Genomic DNA, 21379 nt, shown 5'->3' on the forward strand with positions numbered 1-21379 from the left:
CCAGGCACAACAGTAGGTAAAGGAATGTTGAGAGCCTCTGCCTTCTCTGGCGCACCTTGAAATGTCTCGGCTAACCTCTCCTCAGACCTCACTGCTGTATTGTGTGAATTACACCATCAATTAGCATGTAGGCTGTGGTCCAGGCTTTCTTGTTGCAGAGTGTTTGATGCAAGAGCAGTGACTTCAAATGCTGGGGTGCTGATTTCCATGCAGAGGATGAATGCAAAGTTAATCGCATTTTTGTACATGTATTCTAGCTGTGAATTCTCGTGACATTTATAAACATAAATTCAACATACTTTCGAAATTGTCTAAATGGCATTTATACAACAACCAGCGTAGGAAATTTACATATTTTTTAGGGTGCAATTTTTGCCCCCAGTAGTCTACAGATGCAAAGTGTTTTTATTAGATTTTTTGAACAAAAGAACAAACAGAAATCAGACAATCATATTCAATTTTATTCTTATTTCTATGTGGTAATTTATTGTTATTACATTTTTTAAACAACCATTAACAATTATAACTTTTCTTTCTTTTTTAATATTTTTTTTGTTACCTTAATCACTTTGTACCTACTAGGGGTGGGAATCACCAGAGGTCCCACGATTCTATTTTATACTGCGATATAATGAGTATTGCGATTTATTCCCTTTTTTCCACCACAAATTGTCCCCAAAGGTAAACTTTGTCAACATATTGTATATAAGAAGATCAAGTTTAATTTCACTGCAATCATTTTTATTGCAGCAAAATGTGATTGTCAAGCAGACAAACTGACCAACATGTCATCAATGAGCTGGATGTGCTGGAGAGGGGGCGGGGCTTATCTCTGTGCAAGCAGTTTTCATTTACGCCTTCCACCATGGGTTGATAATATTAGCCGTAGCCACACAGCTCGGTGGATGTCACGCGATTAAGTGTATCTGAATGACGGCCGCTTCCAGCGCTGCTAGAGGACCCGTAGCCAGTTTGATGCTTTTTCTAAAGTCTTTGAGCAGCGGCGTGTCGCGCATGTTGTCCTGTGTGTTGCGCAACAGCTGTGAGAGCAGCGGCGCTACGAGTGTCAGGAAGTCCAGACGGTTGATTTAAACGCGGACAGCGCATTTCTAATTTCTAAATTCATGACATTTCTAAGTTCATTACATTATCATAATTACTAGAGGAAATTATGGGGGCATTTGCCGCTCTCCTAGTGATATCAGGGGCAAAATTATATTTCTTAGGGGCAGTTTTGCTCTTTGCCCTCGTGTATTTCTGACGCTGATAACACCACAAAGAAGATGCCTGTCTGTATATCGCTTCCTCTCTCTCTCTTCATTAAACATGACAAACGTCAGTAAACAGCTGGACAAGGCTTTGAAATTACAGATTTCGTGAGTTTTTTGCTTGTTTATTTTTTTTAGGAAACGTCGGACCAGTTGCGACGTAATGTTTTCAGCGGCGCTAATGTTGTGGTTAATTTATCACCAAACAACGTCGGGGGACCATCATTACCCGTTTGTCTGATGCTGCGGGTCAGAGGAGAAGTAGGCTGCACCGTTTGAGCACTAAGAAGAGGAGGGGGAGGGGTGAGGCGTGCGGGGGCTCGTGAGCGCCGCGGAGCATGTCGGGGCGAAATTCTCACAAGAACTCAAATAAATGCCCCGTCAGATATCAAAACACATTTGGGGGGGAATTGATGACCTAGAGAGTAATTTTTATTCTTAAATATTGATGAATGAAGAAAAGAAATTGGGCTCCAGCAGAAGGGGCACTTTTCTCATCCAGGGCAAAAGGGCAGGTGCTTGAGCACCACTAGGGGTCTATCTGTGCACGTGCCTGCTCTGTACCACAATAAAATACATCTACAGGAGGAGGCTGACTCCAATGAACAACAGCTGCTCAATGGCAACATTATTTATGCTAAATGATGATTTAATTAATCTATGGTGATGAACTTGCTGAACATGGCTACACAGTATGCAACCAAAGTTACACACAGCGATATAAACAAACAATGATACAAACATGTTTTTAGAGTATTGGTTAACAGGCAACGGTAAGAATTGCCACGAAAATGAAAAGAGAATGAGTCCGAGGATTTGCCATTACTGGATGCTTTTGTGTTTAGCGCTGCGTGTGTTTTTCTTACCTTACAAACCGTTTCAACATCCCAGGGCAGGATGGTCTGTAGATCGATGAGCTCGCAAGACACTCCCAGTTTCTCTTGAGCCATATTGGCCACCTCCCTCATCACATGGATCTAAATGGAAGAAAAGAACAACTTTAAATATAAATGAGCGAATACAGTTTACAATTTGGCAAGGATTTCATGGCTGCTAAAAGATAAACAGTCCAACATGTATTGTGCATTACATGCATTTCGATTCTAATAGGCACTAAAATATCTGGTGTGATTGATTACCTCCAGATGCTGCAGAACTGCGATATTTATTAGAATACAAGCACTCTAGTTCTTATTAAAAAAGCTGTTACAAAATGGCCAAAACACAAACAAGCAAGTATGTAATACCATCAATGGCTCCAAACGTCCACGGTAAAGTATTGGCACTGCATTACGGATAAACATATTAGTGTGTGTGCATAATAAATAGATAAATAAAGAATGAAATAGAGCAATAATAACTGACTGTCAAAAAAAGATATCAAAACTAACTGTTCAAATTGGTATTTCGTAACATTAGCTACTTTTTTTATGCTGGTACGCAGGGAGAACAAAAATAACCATAAAGCATAATTTGACCTTATTTTACTTGCTGCTGAGGAACGCATAGCCTCTTACAGATCAGAGCCTAATAAACTGATAGCTAAAAACAGCTATTTAAACCTAAAAACATGGCGTGCAAGTTAATCCCAGTATTTAATAGTTTGTGTAATAAAGTACTGGAGTTCATAAAGTCCATATTTACTGGCAGGCATTACTGTAGCTTCTAAATAACAAATCACCGAGATTAATCTGAATCCTCAAGCTAACACAAACTCAATAACTACAGGGCTTTATCAAGGAATGGTGCTGCCTTTACATTATTTCCAGCTGATGAAGAGGATCTTTCTGAGGAAAAAGAATCTTTGTCGGAGGGACTGTTGAGGCTATGGGGAAAAACGTCCTCTGTTTGGGCGATCAGAAACGGCAGACTGGGCACTCATCCTTTCACTCCAACCTGTGAAAGTTGTTTTCTTTACTCTCATCTGCAACGGCCTGAAAGACGAGGGGAGTAATGAGGTGTGAGAGAAGAGTGGTATTTCAAAAAATGAGAGCCATGCTTTCCACTACTTCACTGGATTACCGTTCTTCTCTGTCCACCCTTCAACAATAATACGGGCCTTGATGGAGAACTTTTCCTTCAATGTCTCCCCCGACCCCCTTCCTGTGTTCCCAGGTACATTACGGCCTGGATAAGCCCGTTAAAGTGGCCCGGTTCAATCAAAGTCGGGGATGACACCCATTGAGCTGCATGCAGCTTTATACGGAGCTGCAGAAAATAAAATCTCTCGGATGAAAAGACAGGGCAACAATGGAAAGTGTGCGACGGAACATGCGGCGTGAACACACAAAGAGACAAGAGAAGCCTTGATGACGTGGATACGTCTGGGCAGATACAGCCGCGGACCGCTGGCTGAGACCCCTCGCTGGGACAGAGGGGGCTAGTGGTGGACTTAAGTTAATCTACTGCTCGCCTCTGTGGCTTTAAACGGCATTTAGTGGAGAGGAGACTAGGCTCCTTTTTTTCCTGTGGCCATGGAAAATGATCCAAAGATAGATGACAATGTAATACTGTCGGTGATGCACAAGAACGCCTACCTGTGTCCCCCAGGCAACCAGAGTGACATCACTTCCTTCCTGTAGGACCTCGGCCTGCGAGAGAGGGATGGTGTAGGACTCCACGGGAACCTGCTCCACTGAGGGAACACACACACAATGACAGATTAGTATTCCATCAGTGCTTTACGTGCAAAAAAGGACACGCAAGCTCACATGCAAAACAAACTGAGGTCGATTCTGAACACTGTGCACCCTGTGGGTTTCATGTAAAATATTCAGATCCCCAACTGCCCAAATCCTAAATAATAGACTAGATGACAAACTGGTGAAGTGACAGACCGCCAAAGAACACAATTCCTACTCTAGAACACCATTTTGGCACATTACAAATGCTTTTTCCAGAACCTCATCTCCCACCAGAGACAGACTGTGCTTTTACCAGCATCTGATGCATGACATAACCTTATGATATCTTCCGCCAGCTGCGAGCCCCTAACCCTGATTAATCCTGACAACAAAACATTGGTGGGATGGGATATCAATCAGAAAAGTGGCCACATAAACGGCGCCTCGGCCCAAAAAGGGGGGCCTTGCAGCCAGCCTCTCTTTGATCCAAAGTCCAAGACAAAGTGCATGTAAGTATATGGTTTCAATAATAGTGAACAATGTCTTGGAAACATGAAGCATGGTCATGGAAATCATTACAATGCAAAAACTTATCATAAGCTCAAACCGCCGTCACTTTTAAACATGCAGCTTATTAGCGCTATTCATAGCGCCAAGACAACATATTATCACTAAAGGCAGTGTTTCAATCATCTTTGAATCTCATTCATCATTATGGCTTTGGCTGTAAAACACAGAGTATGGGATCTTAAAGCGAGAGTGGACTTTGAGCCGAACTGCTGAAAGCATTCCTACATGGCAACGCATGAAGTCAAATTTACAATTAAGCAGAGTCATTTCACTCCGGTGGAGACGATGGGTTCGAGACCTTTCTGGAAATCTTGAATGACTTCAGAAACCGTAAAGGAAAGAAAAATGGCCCATGCGGACGACTACATTAAAACAACATCAAGGGCTTGAGTGAATATTACACAACTCCTGATTTCAGCTTCCAGACAAGACAGAAAATAGGCCTTTTGCAGAATGTTCAAATGTAATTATGAAAACTGGGTTACAAAACATAAAGAATCTTTAAAGAAACACATTTAGAAACCCTCCAAAAAAAAAAGGACCACATGTTAACCATTAAGTGAGATGTTTGTTCTGTGCTGAATAAAATAACCTGGCAAACAACACCTCTCTCGCATACAGCATATTACTCATGTACTATCTCATCACTTCCTGAGAGGCTAGTAAACCAAGATCCACATCAACTCACTGCCAATACGAACAAAAACACCGCCAAGAAACCACGCCTGCTCTTTGCTGCCCTGTCGAACCACATCAGTCCAAGGCATCTCTCTACGGTATCATATTATCGTACCATGCTTTGACAGCGCTGTACATTTTCACAAATGGGCCAAATGTCGGATTTGACAGATTCGTCAAAGGCTATTAGTCAACCACAGCTGTGCGGTATTAAAGACATCAATAATACGCTTATAGCAAGTATCCGCCTTTGTGTTTTCTTACGTGTTCTATTTGCCGTAACAGCAAAAAAAAAAAAGCCACGACATCATCTATTACGATGTAGATATTCTATAGGAGTAGTCTATAGATCTAAAGGCCTGGTCACACGGGAATTTAAATTGCAGATATTTTGCAGCAAAATAAATGAATTCCAACTGCAGTAAGTATTTGCTCGCAGGTGCACAGTAATTCATCTCCTTCTGGTGAACGCTGACCCACAGCAAGCTGTCTTAAGAGGGACTGGAGAGCCAGACGGTAAAAAAAGAAATGAAGGCTTTTGCAATTTATTACCCCTGTTGCACGATGCAGTCTTTATCAACCTTCTCTGGAGGATAAACTGCTGCACAAAAGAAAAATGGTTTGCAGACACGGGAGTCGTGGTACAAACACATCTCACTAAAATGAAAGGAGTCACTGCCCCTCGATTTTCTCGACAACTGTGCGTCCGATCACCTTCACACTTGGTGGATGTATTGCCGAGGACACAGGAAGTGCAGCCTCGACTCGGCTGGGCACTGTCGACACTTCACAGCCCATTTAGCTCGTCTGCTTCACACTCGTGGTCCTGCTGATATAACTTGCATTGTTTGTAGTCAGGCACATTGATTGTTCTCTTGCCCCCACACCGCTACACGGGAGAACATTTCAACAAGGCGTCCATGCAAACAGATCAAAAGGTCATCTAATTTATTTTAAAAAAATAAAAAATAAAAAAAAGGGCTCAATTTAGGGCTGCCCCCCATCGTCGTTTTGGTCTCAGTCACCGAGAATTTCTTTAGTCGGTTACTTAAGCTTTTTCATGCTGAAAGCTATGAGCGCGTATCTGGAAAACACAAGATTTAAAGTGATGCTTTTATGCGATTCTTTGTGGAGAAACTCTGTCTGCTAAATCGCAACAGTGTTATTTGACAAAGAATTTCTTTAGACAAGAACGGCCCGAGCTCATTGAAGTCGACTTGAGATTCATATTAGCATGCAATGGTGCTTACCTGCTGCTCTGTACAGGATCTTGGGCTCAAAGAATATGCAGGGGTTCTGGTCGGCGATGCAGGCGAGGAGCAGCCCCTTTGCCTGCACTGGACTACGAGGTATTACAACCTGAGGGACACATGGCACGCTTCATTAGACCGGGCAACCACGGTTAAAAATCTCACTACTGTGTATGAAAAATAACCCACTTGGATGTTTAGAATGTTTTAACTTGTTCACACCTCATTTCTGTGGCATGTAGGCTCCAGAGGGAGAGGGGCATGATGACCCGTTTGATGCCGTTACTAACTGGACCCAGTTAGACCCAGACAGAACTGCTTAATGTGAGTGGACTAGGCCTAAGCTCTTCACATCAACGTGCGTCTCTCTAGCATTGTAACAGTCAGATATTAAACGTCTTCTTGGTATTTAGGTCAGAATCGGGCCAGCCCAGCCCGTCAGACCGTGTGGTGGGACTGACTCTCAGATGGAGCGAGCGTAGCAGATTGTTTGCACAAATATTAACATTTATCAGCCTGACATTTGCTGCGAGACGACATGTTTATTGCTCGCAGTGGCGGTTACTCACAGAGGATGAACTGTAGCTGTAAACCATACAAGCACTCCCGCTCTGTGGTGTGCGAGATACTTTGATGATGATTATATGTATGCTTTAGTTTTTTTTTTCTTAAAGCAGGAAGGGATTTTATATGTTGACATTCAAACTTGTTTACTTTGAGCACATCTCAGTGAAACCATCAGCGTTCAGAGAAAACTGTATCCTGCATCAAATCTTTATGAGAAGCGAGGCTGTCCGTGTGAGAGTAATTCATCTTCCCCGGTCTTGACTTCTTACAAGCATGAAGCTGGCAGGTGTGTTTAGCGTTGAGCAACTATATTTATGTGACAGGACAGTTATCTTCTCCAGTTGCCACTACAATGGCGCACCGGGGGATCAGTTTCTAAACATCGTTTGTCTTAGTCGAGTCACCGTAGCTCGTTACTTTACACTGAATGGGGAAACAACAAATCCTCTATTTTGTCTTTAAGAACTTTGACTTAGTTGCGATGGAGGAGAAAATAGCTGCGCTTCCATTGGTGAACTGAAACAAACATGATAGGTCGTCTCCAGATAAGGAGTTGCCGTGGCTGCTTCCAACATATTCTTTTCACGGTTTTGTTTATAGCAATTCACAACACCCTGTCATCATCAATGCAATACTTCCAGTATTTGAGTCTGGAGGAGTTTTGAGGTAATGGTTGAGTGAACAGTACTAACAAGAAACCTGAGTCATAAAACCAGAGTTCTACGGTTTAAAATGTCTCAGCAAAAGCCTAAGAAGCATTTCTTTTTTAAATAAGTATCTGTGGGGTAGAGAAGAGACACGTTATCCTTCTAGATCATGGTTGGTGCAGGCTTTATTGAATATGCTTCAAGTTGCTCTGCTTTTACTCTTCTTGAAACAACAAAGCTTTTTATTTATTTTTTTGCCTGCATTGTTTTGTGGATGATGATTTTGCAGGGGAATTAACAAAACACTATTCAATAATACACTTCAGGCCTTGCAACAAATACAATTCCTCAAATTCACAAGGGGTCAGCTTTAGCTGCGAGTGAAATTGCCCTTCAGACGCTTTTTCTGAACGTTCAGCAGCTTTCCTCTTTGTGTGCCGGCAATCTGTGAAGTGATCCGGGGAAATATGAGAAACCAGGAACGTGCCGTTTCAGCTTGAAGACATTCCTCACTTGTTTTTACTCGTTGGAACACCGACGGTCAATATCGTTCGTATCGATTGTTCTTGTTTCGCCTTATTCTTCTTTTACCCCGTCGAGTGACTATCAGTATTGCGGTTGCTTTAGCGGGACTGAAACTGATGACTGAAAATTGGGACTGCGCTTCATAAATGTGTTTGCACAAAACAGAAAGAATATATAATTGTATGAAAAAAGGAAGCAAATACAAAAGAGAATCTGTGATGAACCACATGGCGCTGACCTTGATGCCAGGGCAGTGGGCGAAGAAGGCCTCGGGGCTCTGGGAGTGGTAAAGTGACCCGTGGCCGACACACCCCCACGGCGCTCGGATGGTGAGGCTGCCGCAGTCGAACAAGTTGCCAGACCGGTAGCGGTACTTGGCCGCTTCGTTGACGATCTGGAAGGAGACCAATGTGATTCGTGTTAACACAACCACAGGTTATTAGTTGACATAAGGAGAAGAAACGTTCCTGACCCTGATGGGAAACCTGGGACCTTTCAAGTCTATTTAGCGAAAAGCCCCCTTGAAGATAGAGTGCTTTCTTTTGTTCGTATGAGTAAAGACCACACCTGTGGATACTTCATGTGCCGAGCCGTTCTCTCTGCTTTTACAAACCGTATTTCATTTTTAACGAGCAAAATAACCTCAAGTGCCTGTTTTTGTTGTACCTACTTCTACAGTTTCTGATACTAGGGATCCTCCAAAAAGGTGTCCCAAGTTTTCCACCCCAAAACTCAGGTGGGCTGTTAATTCATCTTTTATGTCTCTGAGGTCAGTTTGGACCAGCGCGAGAGAGCAAGAGAGAGGGAGACCACTCAGGGGCCCGGCACCATATTTGATGTAGTGTCACAGCAGGATTCTCTCAGAAACTGGCACCATTATCACATTTTCTCTTGCGTTGCCTTGACAGAGCAGCGGCTTGCATTCATCTTGTGGAGGGGCAAGGATACGCGTCAGCATGCGAGCGATGCATGGTGGAACAGCAGCGCTGCTCAGTGTCCTGCTCGGCCTGTTAACGCCACATTGATCTTCCTCTGGAAACACAGGGGTTGGGCATCTTTTGTCAACAGATTTTCTGGAGTCACATTTTAGAACATGAATCGATGGACAATTAGAGGTCTGTTTATTTAAACACCTGCACGCCAGAGAAGGCGAGTCAGGTGAATAAATACAGTCAAGAGCATAACTATTTTTAAGTGTTTCTGTAGACACTGAAATTTGTACCTTTTGCAAGAAAGACTCATGCATGCACAGGGGGTTGGTCATACATACATACAGTCAGGAGTCACAGGGATGCAAACAAAAGATATACTACATAACCATATTCTCCATTGATTCATCCTTCTGCCGACTTTGACTGTGTGTGCTCTCAACAGTCCAGCGTTAGGGTTTCAGCGCCCTGCTAATCTGTGTTCTCGTACAACTGACAGGTATAAAGTACAACTCATCTCTACATTCTTAGAGCACAGAGATAAGTAGCATCGTGACTTCAAACAATAGCTCAAGCTCACAAGAATTAAACCTTTTGATTAGAGACATCGGCCACAGTATTTTTCTATTGACATTTTCAGCCTTTAAAAAGCTGCTTGTACTCTGGCCTACGGCGCAGTCACCCAAGTCTTAGCCAGCCATAAGATGTTATTTGCTAGGAACAGTTAGATCACTCGTATGCCATCATCGAGCGTGTGAGAACTATATCTAAAAAACATGTTGAGCACTGACATCAAATGTGTTCAGTGGTTTTCCCACTCATGTTTTTCATCTCTCCTACTTCCATTAGTGATTAATATTGTTTTTAGATTTTTGCCAATGCAGCTTTTCATCATGCTTTGGGAGCTGCAAAGGTGAGGTGCTCATTGTTTTGGTTTTCATATGGCAGAGGAGGTTTGAATGTCAGGAGTTTGAGGTATAATCTGAGGTTTTAAGGGGCTCCTTTATATTGAATGTCTTCCTTGAGCAATCAGAGAGACTTATGTCAGAGAGTTCTGATCCAACAGTAACTGGATGATGTCTTTGCCTCCAGGTTTTCCAAGTTCCAAGTCCAAGTTATGACTCCAAGAAGGATTTTGATGCACAAGGCAGGCTTTAGGAGTTACGTCAGCGGACTTTCCACCATAATAACCCGTCCCTTTAACAAAAATACATACAATGTGCCACTGCAAAGACAGAGGCTCTTCCTGGACCACTTCAACATTAGAACAAGCATAAGATGCGTATGAATTACATTTCAACTTTCAGGTGTTACTTTGCAACGTGTAAAAGAATATCTCGGGACTTCTTGTCTCTACGACATCAATAGTTATTGTGTTGCACTGTATTAGGCTGTGATAGCATGTAACTGAGCTGAGAGCTGCAACGATTGATCGATTTACAGAAAGTTTAACTACTTTGATGATTGAAAAATTGTTTCAGTCATTTTTTAAGCAAAAATGATAAATGTTTGTGGTTTGGGCTTTCAAAATGTGAGAATGTGAAGACTTTTCTGTGAAGACTTTTAGATTGCCGACATTTGAAGACGTCGCCTTGGGCTCTAAGAAACTACAATGCTACTTTTCTTTTTCCACAGGGTTTTAATGGATAAAGCGACTGATCGAGAAAAAATAAAAATAAATAAATCGGCAGATTGATCGTTAGCTGCCGCCCGACTCACCTGGTCAAAAGCAGGATAGATGTAGTCGGCAAACTGGATCTCGGCAATGGCTGTGGCACCAGCAACAGCTGCACCGATACCAAATCCCACAATCCCTTGCTCACAAAGGGGAGTGTTGAAGACTCTGTCCTTACCTGGGGGAGACAGCAGTGGAAAGGAGGAGAACACTTTTTAAGTAAATGAAATACTAGCAGTGGAAGTGGACCCGTTGGCTACTGGGTGAGAGAGGAAAAGATCACACAGAGGTTTAAGGTCTAAGATGTGGCAGCCGCTGTCCAGGCTGGGATCACCAAACAGCCCATTGTATTACAGCATTTAACTGCAAACACTGACCACATCTGTAGAGGGTGACGGAGGAAAAGCGGGTTGTTTTCTTAAAACAGAACAAGGCCCACGCCGCACACTTAATGACATTGCAAAAAAATAAAAAACTCTTGTAAAATGCCATGCAGCCCTAAAATAAATGAAGTGACAAATGATGACTTCTCGGCTGCAGCTAACCAGGCCTGTGTTGCGCGCGCGCACACACACACACACAAAATAATTTAAAATTCCATCCTCCACCCTATAATCTGAAAAAGAGCCGCAAGAGTGGGACTCTAAATTTGGGTCAAGAGTGTTATTTTTTGCTCTCATCTCATTTGCTAATCCAGTCTTTTTCTGTTTTGCTGGGAAGATTTCGACTTCTCAGCAGTGAACCTCTGCCCTTGCGTGCCCCACTCGGCCCCAGACCTGTGATGCAAAGTGAACGATTGAGCGATTAAAAATGACGTAATTCGCCTCAAATATGCGGCTCCACGTGAAAGTGACAGCACGTAACGCGTGTGTGTGGTTCTGTGTGCCATCAAAGCAATGAGAAATGAATCAATTCATGACAGGAAAAACACAACCAAGGGGACGTAACAATGCCACAATGTGTGACTGTGATCGTTGAGTTGACGCTCTATTGTTCACACGAGTCTCGAATGCCATATTTTCATCAGGAAAAAAAAAAACGCCTGGGTGACTTTTATAGCCAGTGCATTCTGCCAACGTTGCTTATGGTGAAAAAGGAGACGGGCATCGAGGGAGAGCTCGTCGGTGCGTCGGGTCAATCTGCGCCAATTTGTCTTTAGGGAAACAAAAGCCCTCGGAGGAAGGCAGCAGTCGGCGTCGTGAGGGCCGGATCACCAAGGTGGATGCATCCGCCTCATCAAAAAACATTCATATAGCGTCCGACCTGCATTAACCTCTGCCATGTATAATGGATGCGAGTAGGGAAAGGTGTGCGCCATCCCTTTCAGGAGCGAGAGGGATAGAAACGGATTTGCACTCGTCACTGTACACAAGGATGAGATGGAAAATAATGATCCCTCTCCAAAAAGGTCAACACTTCTGACGTCAATGAAAACAAAAAGGCGAAGCCGGCTACTATGGGGTGGTTTTGACACTCGCATGCTATTGAACACAGACACACAAACCACCTGAAAATGAACTCAAAACAGGAAAAGACAATCTAACAGAGAGTAATAGAGAGAGTAATATTACTTTTGTACAAGAAGAGAACAATTAAGTACCCTAATTGCAAAGTCAATCTAAATTGGAAAAATGGTTGCTCCCAGATTTACTGAATATAAAACTAATTTGGGTTGAAATGTAATAGATTCAACAGTCCAGAGTCTTTTTGATTCTATATACATTTCTTCTACTCAGCATAGGTCTTGCCCAGAGCCCATTGTATATAGGAAACAGCTTAGTCTTTTGTCCTTTCTGCTCCCAAAAGAGATTTATTTTTCATTGTCTGACTGTCAACTTATAGAATTAGGAATGCACCGATACCAGCTTTGAGTATCGGGTCCAATATTGTGCTTGTGTTTGTTAAACTACATTCGATGATATCGCCACAGCAACGTAACCCGAACTTCTCGCCACTTGAGCTCGATAAGCCGCCCAGCTGTAAGGATAACCTGATACACAAACAGGTTCTATACATTATTTCTCGCCAGCTGCAGTGTGTGTGTGTGCGTGTGCGTGTGTGTGTGTGTGCTTTACAGGCAGTTCCCAGTACATTTCCAGCCCATCAATTAGTTTAGCTGCGAGCCGTGAGTCTGCCTGGCATAATCCTTATTGCAACCCCAGCGTAATGTTGGAGAGTTTCCACTTGTATGAAGTCACATTACAGCTGTGAACGTAGCGGTGCGTGTACTGTTACTGTTGATGAGTAAATGCTACTACTACCCAAGAATCGCGAGGCGACCCATGCTAAGTTCCCGTGTCTTGCTTGTCGGCCAGCAGACGATTAAAGGGAAGCAGGCCCGAAGTTCAGCTCAGGTGCATTTAAGGCAGGCTGAACTTTAAAAGAGACCACAATACTTTGCTTTAGGAGTTTTGCGGAGTTTTTTTTTTTTAATCTTCTTTTTCTTCTCACTGTTTCAGATAGCGACAGTCAATTATTAACATCCCTAATGCAAATAACTAAGATTTGTTTTGTATCAGGATAACTATCTGTCAGCAACAGCATCATGTTGATGCACATTATGAAAATAAAACATGTTTTTAAAGTTATTATATTAAATACTACTTATTGGCAAGTAATCCAACTGTAAGAAATGGTGTCGGTGCATTCCTACTCAGAATCACATTTTTGAAGGGAAAATCCATACCAACTAATGCCAGGAAGACACAAACTACAAATGTAATCTGCAGGAGCAGTGCTCTCTCTCATTTTTAACAGAAGGCGTAACAGGTTACTATGGAGAACGCACAGGTGTATATAATAATAAAATGGCTGCATTCCATTTAGCTGCTTCAGTGTCAGGTTCCTGGCACCGTGCATGCTGGCTCAATGTCACTGCTTCCTCGGGACACTTCAATAGAACGGAGCCATTGTCCAAATCTATAAGTGGCACCTGTGCTGTTCCTGCTATGACCAGTGCCACGACTGCTGCCCTCTGGAAAGAGCGACTCCATGGAGAACAGAGCAGCGACGGCCATCGTGTCTGTACGCAATTCAGAGCCGATTCACCCTTTAAAAAGACTCCAATCATATTCACGTGAGGCATAGGAACACTGGGTTCATGCAAACTAGTTCAATGGGCCTGGTGCACTACTTTAGCAACTTCTCGAGCAACAATTGAGCACCAGAGTGAAAGGAGGAGTTTCAAAAAACAAACTCAGATGTGGGCCTTGACATTCTTTATCAGCTCTGCTGTATCTCGTTGGTCGGGCTCCCCTGCTCCAAAGGACAAATGAGCGCAAACGGATCCTTCTGGTCCTCGAGGTGAACAGTAATAATGACCTTGCAAGAGAGGAAGTGGCTGGATTTGTACGGTCCTCTGCTGCTCCATAGCGGCCAGCTTGTGTCAATGCAGGCAGAGGAGGAAGATCTTACCGTATTTGTCTCTCAGACCCACTGTGCATCGGAATACTCCACCGAAGGCAACGTCTTCTCCAAAGATGACTGCGGGGAAACACACACCACAGGGCAGTCAGAGCATGTCAACTTCTCTTCAGCATTTAAGAACAGAATACACACGAAATAGATAAATCAAAAGTTTAACATAAAAGTCACAATATAGAAGAAAAATAATAATAATTATTTTTTTAACAAAGAGAACTAATCGAGTAACAAATCTTTACTTTCTCCTACTTCCCTTATGGGGAAGTATCCAGCTCTCTTATAAAAAGGGCCTGACCCTCTAAGGAGGCATCCAAATAAACAAAAAGTTACACTTCTCACTGACCTTACTACATACGGAGACCAATTAACCTTCAACTGGTGCAGCATTTAAGTTGCTTTACTGCTTAAAATGTTCATATAAATAGACAGTCCATTAGTTACAAACTTAGGGTTGGATAAGAGCAGACTATTTGCACATGACAATTAAGAAAGGACTCGCCCACTCATAAATTGTGTTCATACCAAGAGAAAAAATAAAAATATGAATGCAGCAACTTCTTTTAATTCCTACGCACCTGCCACTTAAGAACCAATCTTTTCGTACGAGTGATTCTTGCATGAGGCCCATTGTTTTGAGTAACACCAAGGACTCATTACAATGAGAATGCAATTTAGGATTTCCTGAAAAAGACATGACGACCCCACAGCTGGTTACATCAAATTCCATTATAGTCTGAATAAATAAAGTTCCCCTCCTTGTATAGGTCTTAACTATCTGATGAAATAAAATGTTTAGCCATCGGAAACTGGAATTATATTCCACTCTGTTGAGCCTCTGAAAGACCAGGCTGATGGCACTGCATCGTGCAGTCTCCTCCAACAGACCCCCAGTGACACGATTCGTACGAGGTCTCCTGTTGGTATCGGTTACAAGTGGCGATGAAGCCAAATCGTGGGCGATATACTTTGTATACCAAGTTTTGGTTTGCAGGTTTTAGTTACCAACTTAGAATCTGACTTTTTTCTTTTTTTGTTAGATATCTCTAATCTTTGAATACTAACAAACGTGAAGCATCCTATTGTCGTGCAACTCGTCTGACAAGGTAAGGAGAATGATCGGAAAGCGATAGGGAATTCTTCTCAAAAGCTGCATGATGATGATGATGAACAAGGTCAAAGGGTTGACCCGTCACGAACAAAAGCAATAAAATGTCTACCTGCTGTTGGATCACTCGCGAGAGTGTTGTCCAAAGCACTCGTCACCGACTGGAACAAGTTCATCTTCTCGGTGGGGCCTAAAAGATTTTAAGAAACAAAAACAAAAACTGCATCAACACTAGAAACTATTCATTATTTTTGCTTTTAACAAAAAGTACACTGTTGAACACAAACTAGTTATTGCAGGAAAGAAACCACAGTTATAGAAAAGGAACAGATGACACTCTGTACTGGTTTGTTTTACTGGTTTGTTTTACTGGAGCAAAGAACAATGCTAGCAATTGTTTAGAGTGCCAACATCCTGGTTGACTGAGCTGTGGAGAGAGAGTATCAGACTAGAGAGAGCATATGGAAACCAGTCTCTAGTGTATTAGGGTCACTTTAAATGCTGTTTGCCAAAACCAGCCTTGTTCTCCTACAAAATAAGCCAACAGTCATCTTTTTGACATGGTTCTTTATTTATTTTTTGCAATGTCAGCATTTCACATTAGCTATAACACTAGTTGCTCCGCATTACTGGGGCAGCATGTGCCATGTTTACAGCTAGCTTACTTTTAAAGTCCCTGAGCGTGTGTGAGCTTCACTGTGCACAGTGGTCTATGTGAAGAGTTTTGACAGTAGATGGATGCTTTCACAGGTGCGACGAGGACACTTGACAATTAAAAAAAAAAGGCACTGAGGAGTTAACTACTTTCCAGTGATGTAGGTAGGAGACATCTTGGAAACACAGTGCGTAATATGACGTGACAAGATGCGTCTCCGTTCCGGTTTGACAACTGCATACATGTCGCAATTACACGCCCTTTCACATCCACAGCCTTTTCTAATCCACCCATCATATGAACCTGCAGCGCTACTCAAGTATTTCCTGTTGTGGCAGCTAACGCTAGCCGGCTAACCGCGGCCACTCACCGTACTGTGTCGGCGCGGGGTCAGGCTGGAAGGAGAAGTGCGCATGCCTCCGTTGTGTTTTTGTGCTGGACCCGGAACTGGAGCTCGGCGACAGCTTCAGCAGAGCGGCTGTAAAGGGTTTCTGAGTGCCGGTGCCAACACCAGAGATTGAAAGTTTCGAGTGTCTCCCTCGGATGAAGAACCGTGCAGCGGCCGCCATCGCTGTTGTTGAAATAACTAACCAGGAAGGGCAAAGTGCGAAGATCGTCTATTAAAGCGAAGATATCGTCACTCTATTGGCCACAATCTGACACATGGCTCTCGGGCTGTCTATCAGTACTCTCAGTTAAATGCACAAATTATATTTCAGCAGCGGGTTAAACAACAAAAAAAACATTAATTTTGTTGTCATTCAACAATATAATTATCATAAACAACATATTTTGCAACATATTGCTGCCTTTATCATTATCTTTCTATTAAATCCACAGCTGCTGTTATTGTAATGTTCTTCTTATTATTAGTAGTAGTACTACTATTACTACTCTTATGTGCATCATGAACTGACATGGATTGACGATATTGTTATTGTTTTGGTCCAAGGACAGAGGATGTTGTAGATTTTGATATTGGGCTAAACAAATGACATGAAATGAAATATCTTTGAACAAAAATTGTATGGGCTATTAAAGTGCATGCACATTTTGCATATATAATTCTTATTTTGCAGAGAGAACATCGAAAAGTGGAAGAAAAAAAAGTTTAGGAAGCGAAGGATCGAGGCAGAGTGAGACCTCTTGTTTCATTTTCTCCATGCCAGCCAGCCTCCACGCGCAGATTGCGATTGGTCCAAAAGGAGGGCGGCGTGGGATACCAGTCAGAGCGCACACTCGTGGAAATGGGCAAATTACGTCATTCTCAAGCAGCAGTTTCAGTTTTGAGTGTTTACGTTGACAAGTCTGCATCAGCGCAGCCATGCACGTTAATCCTATATCTTTGCAAAAGGGATAATGAAACGTGATAAAACTGTTTTCATAACAGGTTTGCTTCGAAGCAAATTCATACATTGTGACACTGTCGATGTTCCTCATACAGTTTTGTTTTGGAGACATTTAACAACAGGTGTCATATTAGCAGATGTGGATTGTATAGAGATCCTGGCGTGTTAACCCAAATATAATAATGGAGGAATACGACAACGTGGGGCATCACTTCAGTTTCAGTGGAATGAACCCTTGTCAACTTCAGTACCTCTAATTGGCTGTTCTATTTGTCCATCAAACAGTAACTGAATTAACCCTATAAAGCATTCATATGGCAAAATATATATATATATATATATATATATATATATATATATATATATATATATATATGTGTGTGTCCTTGATGGCTTCAGGGGGCATGTAGTTCAAGGTTCCAACCTGCGTTTGACAAACCACGAGACATTACATGGGTAGACACCTTTTTGGAGTAATAGAGCAGATACAGCCTTGTCTGTCACGGTTCAGCGCCACACGTTTCTCTATTAGTTGTTTTCATCCTGTCTGCTTGTCTGTTTACTAACTGTCCCGTCATTTCAGATCCAGCTGCACGCCCCCTTCATCAGTCACTCCCTCCTCGTCAGCCCTCATTCCTTGCACCTGGCCCATCCCCGTCTCACCTGTAGCACATTCCCTCATTAGACTTCACTACTTAGGTCCCCTCACTTGCACTTGTCTCCTGCCAGATTGTCTTGTGTTTTAGAACCAAGCGCTCCAGTGTTGTAAAGTAAAGGATTCTGAGTTTGCTACCTCTGACTCGTGAGTCGTGCTTCTGGGTCCTAGTCCTTCTAACCGTTACATCGTCATGTTTACAGGAAAATCCAGTATTCCCTTTCCTCTGACTTTCATACATTTAAAACATCCTTAGAAAAACTCATTGGAGGGAGTATATTTGTTTTGTGTCTATTGCAAGTTTTGTTTCCATGAATACAACTCTGTGTGCGCACAGTATTCAGCATTAACAACCTACATTGAGCAGTAACGTGTCGATCGATGCATGTCAAGCATTTACACTTGGTTTCATCCGTTTGTCAGCAAAGTACTTAGAATATAATCACTAGCGCTGCACGTTACCACCACATGCAAGAGACTCAATGTGCACATACATGCATACATAGTAAATCTTACCTGTGAATCCTTCATAATGCTTGTAACATCTGGCTGGAAAATGTAATCCTTTACACCAGTCATTACTTGGGAATGTAATATTACAGTAATGCGTCACTGAGTAACACGTTTCTGCCCGACACTGATCCAGACACATTTGTACATTCGATTGCAATTGATGAATACTGACTGTATGAGAGATGTTATGTCGACGTGCCCCCTTGTTAAAGTTGCACTCCTTGCATGCTCAAATGAAGCCAGGTACTTGGAGCCTGTTATGAGCACAGGCCTGAATTCAAACTTCTCCAATGTTGTGAATATTCTATCCCTGGTCCAAAACTCACAGCGCACGCACACGCACACACGCGCACACACACACACACAGAAAAAGACTCATCTTTGTATTTACAAGGGTCCTTAACAAGGAATCACAGCTAGATGTCACTGCTGAACAATGTCCCCAATGAAACTAGCATACATCTATTTGTGGAACTGGTTGATTCTACATATGACAGCATTTTTTGTTTTCAAGCACCTGTGAAGTTTATCAAAAGGACTGGATATAAAAGCAGGTTCTTTGAGCTAACATGGATTGATAATAATGCTGAGAGTCGGGCATTTTATCTCGAGAGAAAACAATGAGATAAAGTACCTTACTGCTGAATGAATGCCAATGCCATGACGCTCTTAAACACAGGATCAAGTCTTCCCTTTACAGCAACTTGTTGCTTCATTAGTGTTATAGATTTTTAACAGCATACAGATCTGATGGAAAAATGCCACAGTATGCGTTTAGTATGTACTGCTAGAAATATTTTTACACTAATATGTCGATGGAACACACCCTGTATTGATATAGTGAAAGAAATGTAGAAATTACAAAACAAGACTTAATATACAATAGACCTCACAAATAAGGAGTGAAATGATAACATATCAGACAGCCAAATGGTGAGGGTACACAATACAGCCCCCCTCCCCTCGCCCCCCTTTCCCAAAACAAATATACAAGGCAATTTGATACACAAACAGAAAAGAAAATTATAAAAGCAACCAAAACCCAAAATCAACAACTGGATGTTAAATGCTTGCAGTGGCAGATAATATTGTAAAAACATGTTTATTCTTACTATCCCACCTTCTCTGACCTTCAACTCTCTCACTCACATCCACTCACACACACACGCATATCCACTTGCATTAATTGAGCAATGTAAAGACTATAAATAAGGAAACAAAAACATATGCATAACAATAAATAATACAAAAACGTACATACATTTTTTTTATATATATAAAAATAGTAGTGCTGCATGCTGCTAATATGTGCTACCAATAAGGCTAGTTAAAACAGGGCACTGGTGCGTTGTTGGGGCGAATCAATCAATGGTGGCGATATCTAGTTGGGTAGACCTGACGTGCTCTAAGAAGGGTTCCCAGACCTTACAGAACTTCGTAGAGGTGGTAAAGAGTACTTAATTTTTTCTAATGTCATAAAACGAAGGGCCATTGAGAGTGGGAGGAGGGGGGGTGGGGAGTTCTTCCAATGTAGCAAGATAACACGCCTCGCTAAAAGTGACAGAAAGGCCACAAGTTCACAGAAGTAAGATGGTAGTGAGTTCCCAGAAGGTAGGACACCAAACAGGACAACTAATGGTGAGGGACAGATATTGGTAGAAGTGACGGCTGAGAGAGTGTCAAAGACACCGATCCAGAACGGCTAAAGTACAGGACAATCCCAGAACATGTGGCCAAGACTGGCCGGTCCTAAATGGCACCGGTCACAGCGTGAGTCTGCACCTGGGAATATACGAGCCAGTTTACTCTTGGACCAATGAACCCTGTGCACTACTTTACATTGTAAGATTCCATGCCGGGCACAGAGAGAGGATGAGTGGACCCATTTCAAAGCGTTCTCCCACACCGCAGAGTCTATCTCTATATTAAGATCAGCCGACCATGCAGTACGCAAGGCATCAGAGGTTGAGGATTGGTGCTCAAGAAGAGTGTAGTAAATCCTTGATATGGTGCCTTTCCGGTAAGGGTTAATTTTGAGGATGGTGTCTATAAGCGTGGGATACGGTATGGTAATTGGGAAAGCGGTTACGTACAAAATCTCTTATCTGCAAATAACTGAAAAAGTGGGTTGAAGGCAAGTTATAAGCCTGTGCTAACTGACCAAAGGAAGCAAATTTACCATCAAATGTAAAGATGGTTAAAGGATACAATTCCTTTGTCTCTCCAAATTAAGAAAGCATTATCCATAATGGATGGAGTGAACAGGGGTTAGAGTAAACAGGAGCCAGACCAGGTGTAGATTGCAATGTAAATTGTTGTTTAAATTGTGTCCAGATTTTAAGACAGTTTTTCACAACAACACTGTCTGAATGCAGATATGATTGAATAGTTGTGGGGAAGCACAGGAGGGACATGATGAACCACATGAGGCCTCCTCAACCTGTAACCAGGGTGGGGGTTGGTCATTAGTGCAACAGCAGTGTAACAAGGCTCTTATGTTTGTTGCCCAGTAATAGAGTGAGAAGTTGGGGAGGCCACCCAGCTCCTTAGGTTTGTGTAAAGTGTCTTTTTTAATTCTAGGGGGCTTCTTGTTCTATAAGAATTGGGAAATTGTGTGTTCAAGTGAGCGAAAGAAACGTTTAGTAAGGAAAATGGGTATACATTGGAAGAGATATAGAAATTTCGGGAGCACATTAATTTTAAGCCTCGCCAGAAGAGGGGAGAAATAACATTTATATAAGTCCGAGTATTTTTTGGTTATACAGACACCTAAGTACTTAAAATGTTCAAGAGATGTTTTGAAAGGTAAGTCAGACAATGGATATGCCATGGCTGCAGCATTGATCAGCATTAATTCACTTTTTTGGAAATTTAGTTTGTAGCCTGAAATTTGACCAAAAGAGTAAGAGGTCATCTGCATACAGGGACACTTTATGTTCAACGCCA

General features: G+C 42.3%; 1 protein-coding gene across 1 annotated transcript in view; it reads right to left on the reverse strand.

The window, feature by feature from the left end:
- bckdhb (branched chain keto acid dehydrogenase E1 subunit beta) overlaps positions 1-16367 on the reverse strand; it is a 50362-nt gene extending 33995 nt beyond the window's left edge. Inside the window, exons 1-8 of the mRNA XM_079227498.1 lie at positions 16287-16367; positions 15374-15451; positions 14148-14216; positions 10778-10911; positions 8368-8523; positions 6391-6499; positions 3806-3903; positions 2135-2245 (exon numbers count right to left, since the gene is read on the reverse strand). Of these exons, the coding sequence (XP_079083624.1) occupies positions 2135-2245; positions 3806-3903; positions 6391-6499; positions 8368-8523; positions 10778-10911; positions 14148-14216; positions 15374-15437 (741 nt within the window). The 5' untranslated portion in view covers positions 15438-15451; positions 16287-16367. The remainder of the gene's footprint in view (positions 1-2134; positions 2246-3805; positions 3904-6390; positions 6500-8367; positions 8524-10777; positions 10912-14147; positions 14217-15373; positions 15452-16286) is intronic.
- Positions 16368-21379: the final 5012 nt, after the last annotated feature.

This window comes from Taurulus bubalis, assembly GCF_910589615.1.
Source record: "Taurulus bubalis genome assembly, chromosome: 12".
NCBI lineage: Eukaryota > Metazoa > Chordata > Actinopteri > Perciformes > Cottidae > Taurulus > Taurulus bubalis.